Source organism: Meleagris gallopavo, chromosome 25 (assembly GCF_905368555.1).
Source record: "Meleagris gallopavo chromosome 25, MGAL_WU_HG_1.1, whole genome shotgun sequence".
Taxonomy (NCBI): Eukaryota; Metazoa; Chordata; class Aves; order Galliformes; family Phasianidae; genus Meleagris; species Meleagris gallopavo.
This window is the reverse complement of record NC_139428.1, coordinates 1,917,905-1,929,057: the sequence shown is the minus strand read 5'-3', so window position 1 is coordinate 1,929,057 and position 11,153 is coordinate 1,917,905. Positions and strand designations below refer to the sequence as shown.

At 55.2% G+C, this 11,153-nt stretch overlaps 1 protein-coding gene and 1 long non-coding RNA gene across 4 annotated transcripts; one reads left to right on the top strand and one right to left on the bottom strand.

Moving 5' to 3' along the window:
• TMEM222 (transmembrane protein 222) lies at positions 1–6,494 on the bottom strand. 3 transcript variants are annotated; one of them, XM_085208565.1, is made up of 6 exons: positions 6,363–6,494; positions 4,661–4,745; positions 4,235–4,266; positions 3,948–4,044; positions 3,686–3,816; positions 1–2,759 (listed from the first exon to the last, which is right to left on the bottom strand). In XM_085208565.1, exons 1-6 carry the CDS (start codon positions 6,476–6,478, stop codon positions 2,672–2,674), a joined length of 549 nt encoding a protein of 182 aa, XP_085064691.1. In that variant the 5' UTR covers positions 6,479–6,494; the 3' UTR covers positions 1–2,671. The 3 variants fall into 3 exon arrangements, with proteins under 3 accessions (XP_085064691.1, XP_085064692.1, XP_085064693.1); XM_085208566.1 differs by lacking the exon at positions 1–2,759 and adding an exon at positions 2,880–3,015; XM_085208567.1 differs by lacking the exon at positions 1–2,759 and adding an exon at positions 2,983–3,126.
• Positions 6,418–8,512, top strand: LOC146542793 (uncharacterized). The gene is made up of 2 exons (XR_014879582.1): positions 6,418–6,560; positions 6,891–8,512. It is a non-coding gene; the product is annotated as an uncharacterized LOC146542793 (long non-coding RNA).
• Positions 8,513–11,153: the final 2,641 nt, after the last annotated feature.

Here is an 11,153-nt window from a genome sequence, read left to right as displayed (position 1 = left end):
TTGGAGACATCCACAGAAGTTTATTTCCCCTACCATCAGGATTATGAAACCACAGAAGCAGAGTTTAAATATTTACAAAGTAATCCAGCGCCCCACAGAGATCAAGGGAACAAAGGAAGGGGAGATGGAGGGATGGCCCCCGCCAAAGAGCAGCAGCAAAGCCACGGAGCTCTGCAGCGGGGGGAAAGGAGGGGAGAGTAAAACTGGAAGGACAGGGACAGAGCCAACCTTTGTGGCTGAAGGATGGGGGCACAGTGAAGGAGCAGGCAGGGAGATGGGGCATGCTGAGGGATGCACATCCCTTGTCCGCTCGCCCCTCTGTCACCTCCCAGCCTTGGGGACAAGCAGTGGGTCTGCCTGCACTCACATGGCTTTATGTCACACCAGCAATGTGCTAAAGCAGTAAATGTGAGAGCCCAGCACCCTGCCCGCATCCCAGCTTGCAGGCTGCGTTCTGTCCCTTCCCTTCCATGGGCAAAGATGGCTCCGTGTGCTCAGTGAGGGCTGGGGCAGCTCTGTGGGACTCTGCTTCATTTCAGCCCAACAGACTGCAGGGCTCTGCTGCTGCTGCTGCAGGGGAAGAGTCTCTGTTCAAAACTCAGATTTGGTACAAAAGCACTGGGAATGGCACTGGACATTGTCAGGGACCCCAGAGTGGGGATCCCAGCCTCCCCCAGCAGCTCCAAGCCTCAGCTTTGGCAATGCTCGTACAGCTTATCTCTAACACAGCCCTATGAGTCTCTAGGTTATTGCTACTGCATAAGATGGGTTGGTTGGCTTCAGCCCCACGGCTCCTGGCACATCTTGGAGGGTCTCAGACTTGCATTCAGAATTGGGGCACGTTGGGGCTCATCTCTCCCATCCACCTGGGGCACATCAGCCCACAGCCAGGCAGGGCAGCTCAGCAAGGCTCCACGCCTCCCCTGTAAGGCTCCCTCTGACGCAGATCTCGGCCCTGCAGCCTGCTCTGCACTGGGCAGGAGGTGACAGAGCGCAGACAGCAGCACCTCCGGGTGACACAGACAGCTGGGGGGCATGGAGAAGGGAGGGGTGCGAGGAGACGTTGAAACAGGACCATGGGAGAGGAGGAAATGCAGAAATAGACACCCTAGGGGAGTCTGTGCAGCTGGGGAGTGCAGAGGTGGAAGCAGCGGGGAGGCACAGAGGGAGCCAGCAGGGACCTGGAAGGGGCTTTCACGTCAGAGGAAGCCACAGGGATGGTGTGCAGACAAGAAGAGCTCCCTTCCCGGAGACTGAAATGCAGCAGGCAGTGGAGTACAGTGTCCTGGCCTATCAGTGTGCAAAAGCCATCGGGAGGGATCTGCTAATGGCACATCACCTCCAGTGACATCTGCAGAAAGCAACCTGGCTGCCGGCCCCACAGAAAGCAGCACCTCAGAGATCCCACGCCCAAACCCACCTCCTGCTCAGCATCCTATTCCCCAGCACCCATCCTGCCTGACCCGGGGCACAGGAGGGCCATCAGATGCCAGCACTGTGAGAACAGCATTTCTCACACCCAAGCCGGTCCCGTAAAGCGCTTTTACCCCAAGTGTGCTGTGCAAAATGCACCGCACCCTCCTGCTCTCCATGTTGGACAGAGGAAAAGCAGTGCCCTGCTTGCAGCTGCAAAGCCCAAGAAGAGCACGTCTGCCTGCCAGGCCTCTGCCTCTCCTTAAATCTCCACCAGCCCCACAAAGCTCAGGTGCTGCTCTGGAGGCACGGATGCTATCACAGCCCTACACGAAGCCTTCTGTCCCAGCAGCACCCACCCACTGCCACCTCTGCAGGCAGGAACTCTGTGACATGCAAAGCATGGAGGCTCAAAGGAAAGTTAAGGGGCTTGTGAGAAGTGCAGTGACAACTTCAGGCACTCAGAGCACCGGGAGAAGCGGGGAAGCTGTATTTTCTCTGGCAGAAGCTAAAAGGGATTTGGCAGCAGAATCCCAGCTCTGCAACGTGCTGCTGAAAGCGTGCAGACTGCTGTGAGCCGTACCCAAGCCAGTCCATCTACTTTCCTGCTTTTCTGGGCTCACCAGCAGGACCAGATGGATCTGCTCCGCCACAGAGCGATCCTCTGTGCGTCTCCTCAGAGGAGTGCTGAGCCACCAACACCTTTCTATCACTGCTGGGGGCTGCAGGCACATGCTGTGGCAACGTACGCCCCAGGAGGAGCCCCAAACCTCCACTCCAAAACGTGTGCTATGGGAGAGTCGTGCAAGGGGGACGCAACCCCTCCTCGGAGGCTGGAAGTCTAAGGAAGCATCTGATGAAGTGCGGCAGGAGGAAGGAAGAAGTGATGGGAGAGAACCCCAGGAGGTGTAACCACTGGTGTTCCTGAACCAGCAGGCGGGGTTTGCCTCGAGGCTCTGCCTGTGCTGAAAGCAAAGGTGCCCACACCTCTCCTTTCCCAACTGCCAAACTGCAGAGGGAACAAATTCAGGGAGAAGTCAGGAGGCTTCGGGAGCCCGGCACTGAGACACAGCAGCGACAGAACAGAAACAGAAGGGTAAGAAGGCAGTTCCAGGAAACAAGGACGAGCTGTTACAGTGGAGTGGAATTGCAGCCTTCCCAGAGGATGCCTCCCGGAATGCCGTGCCTGTCTCACTGAGTCAAGCAGTCACAGTTCCCTCCTTCGTGTGCCCACAGGATGGGGAGCTCACAGCTGTTATCACCGCAGGTGAAGCGTCAGAACGACCGTCAGGATGGCCCCCAAGAAGAGGACAAAGGGAAGCCAGGTCTTCACAAATCCCCCTATGCTGCAAGACAAAAAGGAAAGGAAAAAAGGATTTAAAGTCAGCAGAGGAACAAAGTCAGCAGGAGGGACAAAAAGAAGCAACAATAAATGGAGAAATCAGAGGGAGACAAATGCTTTCCTTATCCATTGCTGCTATCGATGCAGATCATGTACAAATCTTGATATGACGTGGGGTTCACAGAGAACTGTATCATGAACCACAGGGCTGAGCTCTGCTTCCAGCACAGATTCCACTCACAGTTGAGCACGTGTCACATCTATGCAGTCAAACAATGGAATGCCATTGCAGTCAGTCTCTCAGATCGGGCTGCTGGTGTATTTAGCTGGCACAGCAGGGAGCACAGCTGGAATTGCTGTCTGAGAACAGGCTGGACCCAGCAGAAAGGAAGCAATGCAAAAACGTTATGCAGGGCAGCTCTCACAGAATCTCCTCTCCAGGCCCAAGGAGTTGAAATGGAGCCTAAGTGCCCATCCTTTATCATAAGGAAAGCTCGGGATTTCCCTCTCCGCTCAAGTTGGAAATCAAACTAGTTCTAATGTAAACAAGATTCAAGAGGGAACAGAAACCAGTGATCCTTGGAGACAAGCCATCCTGTGACCTTCTGTTCTGACCTAGCCCAGCCAAAAGACAACACAAGGGAAGATCTGCTCTAGCTCGCATTTCCCAAATTCCTGGCACCCTAAAATATTTGTTAGAGGCCGAATTTTGGGAACAGCGTTCAGTGCAACCCAGCAAACACTCTTGGTTCTTCCCCTAAGAAGCAGCAGCAGACAGTGATGGCACCAGGACCTCTCACCCATGTGTTGGAGGGAGGGGGGAGAGATGCTCCTCCCTTTTCCAAGGGACAGGCTGAAGCTCTGAAGAGATGGAAGAACAAAAGAAGAGGAGTCAGCTGCCTGCTGAATCCTGACTGCTCCTCAGCTCACCTGACGTACTTCCCATAGAGGAGTGAGAAGAAGCAGAGTTTGACCATGTTCCAGGAGGTGCTGTTGTCATATCTCATCAAGTTTAAGGCCAGAGCCACGTGAGAGTGGCAGTTATCACAGCAAAGGTTGTGCTGGAACAGAGAAAGGAGCACAGCGTTAGAAACGCCGTCCTTGAGGCTCCCCACTCCCACACACTGCACAGGTCCCACCCCCACGAGGGCCACACAGAGGGGAGAAACCACAGCCACACACAGAGCTGTACCATTCGGTGTTTGTACTCCTCCGAGGCGTCGTGCACAGCTGTGTCCCATGCGTTGGGGCTGCTGGAGTACACTTTGCCAGGATCCAGCTTCCAGTACCTGGAAAGACGAGAACAGATCAGATCTCTTTGCTGCTGCTCCTTCACAACAGGTTTACAAAGCCCAGGAGCCTCTCCTCCATCCCCACAGAACGGTAACGAGATGCAAGCGATGGCGCTTCATCAGCACAGCACAGGCACCACTTGGAACACCTGTTGCTATCCTCATCTTTGAGTGTTTCAGCACTTACTTCACTGGCTTCCCAAACGCCATGTTGTCTTCCTGCAACAAAAGGGAAAAGGGTTTCATGAGGACAATGTTGTGCTGCAATCGTGGCTGAACACCCCCCCATCACTCAGCAATGGAAAAGCCACACTGCCCCAACAATCTCACGATGCCAACAGAGAATTGCGAAAGGATTTAGGCCCAAAATTCACACGGAGAGCACAGACTAGGAGATTCTTTCCCCCTGCCCACAAACCAATCCAGCCTCTGTTTGTCTAATCCTCCTGCGCTGGACCAACGACCCACAGAGTATTGGCAAAGATGAGAGACATCCAACACCACTGCTCTGCAGAACTGCGTGCTGCAGAACACGGGGGGTGGCTCAAAGCTCACTGAGATGCAGACCAAGCCCTGCTTTTGGCTTAAGCACCAAGAGCCATCCTGTACTTACTGAGACAAAATACGGCCCCGCGAAGTCCCGAATGACCCCCGTCGACGTGCAGATACCCATATGGCCAATGATGGGGAAGAGCCACCTACAGAGGGAATGGGTGAAGCGTCAGGCTGAGATATCTGCCCCCAAATCACAGCATCGTGCTGCCAGGAGAATGCTGGAGTGGCCACACAGCAGACAGCACGGTGCAGACAGGCAGGGTTGGTGCACGAGACAGCCAGGAGGTGACAGCAGGTGAGCCACTGCCAGGTAGAGATGCAGGAGAGGCACAAACAGAGGAAGAGCACACAGGGAACACCTGGAGCTGTGCTGCCCTGACAAGCAGACCCAGGGTTGGCTCTTCCATAGGGCGCTCAGGCTCCATGTTTTACCAGCTCTGTGTTCCCACGTAAAAGGGTCGGATCCAGAAGAAGCGGTCCTGAGATAAATCTGGACTTTTTGCTCTGACAAATGAGGGATAAAAAGGTCATCCTGCCCAGCTGCCATGCTGCAGCCTTTCACTGCAAACCAGATTTTGGCACCGCAGATAGGAAATGAGGTTCCTGGCTCCTGGTGTTCCCTCATCCCTAAATGCTCCCCTTGTTTCAAAGGCTTCTCCTCACCCCCACTATTCACAGAGAGCTGCAGGGCCGAATCCCAGCCCACCCACGGTCACGATGTAACATCACAGTGCTCTCCCACAGCCTGCAGCCTTCCCAGCTCTGCTGACCTCTCCCATTCCTCACTCATTTCCCCACGCAAGGCTGTGCCCAGTAACATCTCAGATAGCAGCACGGCAAGGCTACGCAGGAACAGATTCTCAAACCACAGCTCAATTAGAGAGATCCTAAAGTGACCAAAACGAGGAGACAAACCACACGTGCTGATAAGCACAGCTGAGATAAACTGCACATATCTCTCATCGATACTGTCACCCCACAGCACGGAGGATCTGCAATGTTTCACCTTCTGTACTCGTGCCACTTTACCCTCTCCTCTGCCTTTCCCTACCTGGCGCAGCGCAAAGCAGGCAGGCATTTCCCAGTCTGCACAGAGCCGGTTCTGTCAGCCAGGAGGAGCACAGCGCTGTCACAGCATTGCCACCTTCAAAGGCGCCGACGTTCCTCCCTTTTGTTTCCCATTCTCCTCTCAGCGCTGCCTACCTTTCGAGCTTCCCGATCCGAGGATGACAGGAAACGTCAGAGGGAGAAAATTGGAGCAATTATGCAATCTAAAGAGAGATTTTGCCAAACAACAACGCTGGGATTTCCGCTGCGGAACAAAACCAACAGGAAGATGCCACAGCTTCCCTGGGGAAGGAACCCACGGGCAGACACGGAGACCTGAAAGCGGGGCAGCGCAGCTCCGAGCGCCCGACGGGGGAGGGGAGGAAAGGGGCAAGAAGCCGAAAGCGGCGTGACACCCTCCAGAACTGGAAGCGCCGTTCCCAACCCGCTCCACATCTTCCTCCCGCCCCGCAGCCCGGCCCAGCAGCGCTGCTCATTGGAGGGCGAGGCGGACGGGGAGCAGCCCTCGGCGCGGCCCGGAGCCGCACGGCGCGGCCTCGCCCGTTCCCGCGCCCCGAGGCCGCGCAGCGGAGCGCAGCCGTCAGCGCCGGACCGCCAGGAGCCCCGGCCCCCCGCCCCGCACAACGCCTTGCCGCAACGACAGCCGGCCCGCCGCACCCGCTGCCGCTCGTGCCGCCCGGCCCCGCACTCACGTCAGCACGGGGATGGGCGTCCACACCACGCAGTACGGGAAGCGGCCGCGCTCCGCGTCCAGCCCGGCCCCGCCGCCGCCATTGAACTGCTTCATCTTGGCCTCCGCTTCCGCCATCACCTGGGCCCGCCCCCCCCGCCGGGCCGTCGTGGTGATGACGTCACTTCCTGGAGACCGCGGCGGCTTCCGGTTGCGGCTGGTAACCAGGAAGTGGGAGAGGCCCGGAGGCCGCGCGGGCGGGCGGGGCTCGGGGAGCGGCGGCGCCGGCGTTAGTAGGCGGGGGGGGGGGGCGCCGGGCTTCGCTTTGCGGGCACGGGAAGCGATGGCCGCGTAGGGCCGCGGCGTTTTATCGCCCCTGACGCCTACCGTGTGCGGCCACGCGGCCCGCGGCCCTCCCGCTGTCCATCTAGCCCTTGGCCGTTCCCTCTGGTACCTGGGGGAGAGTGAGGAGCGACAGCATTTACAAATGAAGCAGCAGCTTAGAAAAAAATAACGATTGCTTTATTAGGAAATTTAATTCAAACTACAGGAGGAAGCTGAAGAAGGAACGTGTTCATCGCAGATTGCCGTCCTCACGCTGCGAAAGGAGAGGGCTGGGATGGGATGCTGTGCCTATGGGGCACGTCCAGGCCCCACTCTGCTCTTCAGATCCTCCCCTGCTCCTCGTGGACGCCGCTCATTTCCTCCTCTGGAGATGCTGAGCTGCAGTTCCGTGGCTCACAGTCCCAGCTGTGAGCTCAGGCAGCACGGTGCCAGGGGTTGTGAATAAAACTGCCTCACCCCCAGCCAGCACACTGTTGTGTTCCTCCTCCGTGGAGGCACTGCAGAGCTGAGCACGGCGCTCACACGAGGAGCTGGCTTTTGTTATCCGCAGACCAGCCCTGGTAGCAAGCAGAGCCACGTTGCCAGCATCATCGTGAGGTCACGGCCTTCGCATAACAGTCCCATTTTTTCTTGTAACCCCTCTCCTTTATCAAGTAATTCTCTCATCACTACTTCATGCACTCTGCTTCCCAGCACCTGACTTAGCTCAAAAATTGAGCTGAGCCCAGCCTTTCACATTTGTCAGCACATTCTCCCTAAGAGCAGCACTCCAGGGACAGAACAGTGCTTACGTGCTCACACCATTTTAGCCTAGCGAAGCTTTCAGTGTGAAAGCCCAGGAGCTCAGGATCCTCTACCCCTGGGAGAGGCACATTCAGATCTGCCGCTATGGCAGCATTGGCTAACACTCTGGGTTAGAGGTGGCCTTCCTGCCCTCCATACACACTCATGTCACACGAGTACTCAGGCTTCAACTCAGCTAGCTCAGTGGTGCACTGCAATCTACGTTTTCTCACCTCTACCAAGCCCTCAGGAGATCATCTACCATTAGTCCCCAGTCTAGAGCACATTTTGGAACAGACCTTTCCAGGAGGGAAGGCTTCAGCAGAGCCACCCACCCCAGTGCGTGCAGGGAACAGCTCAAGTCGAGCTGCAGTGCAGCACTGGCTCAGCATGACCTGTCACTGCATCAGAGCTGATCAAGAGCCTGAGCCCGTGCTCGTAATCTCACGGTGAAGGGATTCACAAAACAGTCCAGGTCCAAAAGAGAGAAAGCAAAGGAAAAACAGACACACCGGAGAGCAAAGCCGGTGCTTTGGTTTCTGAAAGACGCTTCCTATGTTGGCATTTGGATAGAAGATACACACAGAGGTTCTATGTGTTCCAGTGAACACCTTTTGTTCTACAAAGAAAAATATTTGCATTGATCTGCTCCAAGCTAACGTGAGTACCAGAGATTGTTGAAAGCCATGAACCGGGCCCAACATTCACATCAGCTACGCGGTCCTGGCACGTCTCTCGGGTTAGACAATGGATTTGCTCTTCCTGCTCGTGGCTCGCAGGCTGCAAAGCAGCGTATCACCAGGGACCAGTTCTCTTGGCAAAGCCACACAGGAGGGACAGCACTGACGGCCTCCACGGGACACGTATCCCCACAGTGCTGCTGCACACCTTCCCTTCCAGGCAGGGGCCGTCTCAGGCAGCCCAGTTTATTGCCTCCTTAAACCAAATGCAGGAGGGCAAATCCAACTGCTGGAGCACAGAACAGCATTTTCCCCAGGCTGGATTTAAAAATAAATAAATAAATAAATAAAAATCAATACATCACTCCTGTACTGCACAGCTTTCTTTGTGTTCATCAGGCTAGCAGAAGGGCTCTCCATCCCCAGCACTGCACTGGCAGAAAATGGGTGAGCGGTAGCTGACAGCAGGGTCTTCCTAGTGACAACTGGAAAGCTGCTGCTGTTGTTCTGCTATTGATCTAAGCAGAATACAAAACACCTGAAGTCAGCAGGGAAAAATAGCTGCAGTTGGAAAAGAAACTGTAGGGGGGTGGGGAGCAGGGGTAGAGCAGGTAAGAAGTTTTCCATGCATAAAATTAACAGCCAGGCATTTTATTGCAGCTATCTTGCCCAGCTACAATAGTGGATTAACGTAGGGAGCAGGAACACTGCCACCATTGTTTCTGCAGTCTCTCATTTGATGAGAAACAAAAGGTTTCGCTCCCATTTCTGCCAGCAATTTGCCACCAGTGGCTCCTCTCCTGTTGTCAGCAAGGAAGCAGCTCTACCTCCTGTGGGCCCAAGATGTCCTCACGACAGCAATCTTTGCCTGCTTACTGCAGGCACCAGCGTGACACTCGCACCCTGGAGACACAGAGCATCCCTGAGAGCGTGGGAAGGAGGAGCTCAGACCCCACACCACCCTGGGCTTAGCCCACTGCACGCCATCATTGCTGCAGCTCAGCCCTGGGTTACCTCCCCTTTCTACCCTGGCTCATCTCTGAGCCTGAGAGAAGCAGGCACCCAGCCAGCTCTCGTTCAGCAAGCAGCTTCCTTGGGAACCTTCCCTGTTGTGACAGCTCAAACATTGCAGGGACTGCCAGGACCAAACCACTCAAGGAAGAGATCCCCTCCCCCTTCTGACATTGACAACCACAGCAGCAGCAGGCAACACCGCGTGCAGGAGCCTATTTAAAATGTCACCCAGACACAGGCTGATGGAGGACACCAAGGCGTCCTCCCCCCGCCCTGGAGGTGATGCTGGGGTGGGTCGCTTGGTGTTTTTGTTGTTCCTCTCCTGTGGTCTGTGCCTGCTGCAATTTGACAGTCTCTAATCACTCAGCGTGAACCAGAAATGTCACTCTCATCTGTATTGATGATGGTGCTACCCACCAGCACAAGAACATACACAGCTTCAGCCACCCACCCCAAAAGCATGCCTCTAAGCCATCTCACCCCTCAGCTTTAACCTTCAGGTCTTTTCTGCCTCCTTGTCGCTTGAAAGCTGCATTTTCCTCCTCCCTCCCTCCCTCCCTAACAGACACAGCCAGTCTACAGGGCAACTTTTATGTTTAAAGGGAAAGCCAGCAGCTTCTCAGGGACACAGGGTGGAAGAGTTCTAAGAGCCAAGTACAGGTCACAATGATTTCTCAGCTGTGAAGTCACAAAAAAAAAACCCACCAAAAAACCTCACCTTTCCTCCTCACCTTCCCTAGAGGCGTTGCCCATCAGCCTCATCTCCTGCAGCAACAAGGCCTGAACAAGGCACAAGGAGCACAACACGCAGAGGACTTAATTCCCCCCGGTGGCAGCAGGCAGTTCTCTGACATCCTGCTCCCATTTTGCTCAGAGACAAGAGCCATCTTGAGCCCTTTGCAGACTTGTTCCTGGCACTGCAAACAGTTACAACAGAACAGTGAGCTCATCGACACCACCGTTGTTCCACTCCCCCTCCATCCCAATCTTCTTACTCGAGTTACAAATGAAACCCATTTTCTAGGTCCTTCTTGCCATTTCCCCCCACAGTTCAACCACACGGCTTCCCCTTCCATGCTTCCTCTTTGTCCAACCATTCAGGCCAAGAGCTGACCTAATTAGCTGATTGCCAATTCCAGCTGTGGATGCGCACTGCTTTGTTAGAGCAGAGCCATCTTTTAAAGTCATAATTTTTTATCAGCCAGGATTTGAAATGAAGAGGCCTGAAAAGGCCTTCAGCTGAAAGGTGTCTAACAGGAATTTCTGAGAGAAGAGTTCAAATGGATTCTGAAAATAGCAGACTGGCTCTCTAACTCAAGGCCCAGCACTATGCTTGGAGGGCAGGGAAGTATCTGGGAGGCTCTGCAGCAGGGGCTGAGTGCCAGATGCTTTAGAGCTTATTGCTAAGTGCTCCAGAGATCAGCACTGCTGCACAGAGCTGTGGGTGCCCCATCCCTGGAGCTGCTCAGGGCCGTGGATGGGACCCAGGGCAGCCCGACCTGGTGCTTGATGCAGCAGTCAGCAGCCCTGCCTGCAGCAGGGGGTTGGAACTGGATGGTCTGCGAGGTCCCTTCCCAACCCAACCATGCTGTGATTTTATTAATTTTATCCTCAACCCTGGCGTGACTCCGAGAAAGCAACTCCATTACACGACCATTAGTCTTTCTGTGTGCATCACTTTTTCTTCCCCAGCACATTCCAGGCAGCCCCTCTCACCCTCGCCCCAACATTCACAGCTTTACTTCTAACCCACGCCAGAGAGACTCTGCTCCCAGCACAGCATTGGCTCACAGTCTCAAGTCCCCACACCTGGCTGAGCTCACACCAGCGCTCGCACAGCAGCTACCCGCACTTCAGGCTCCCCAGCCCCCTTCCCAAATGAGTTTGCATGGAGTTTTATCCTCCACCAGAACAGACAGGATCCAGCCCAACCAGGCCACCCTCCGCCCACCCCTGTCCACCTCCACAGAGCAGAAAGGTGGAACAAAGCC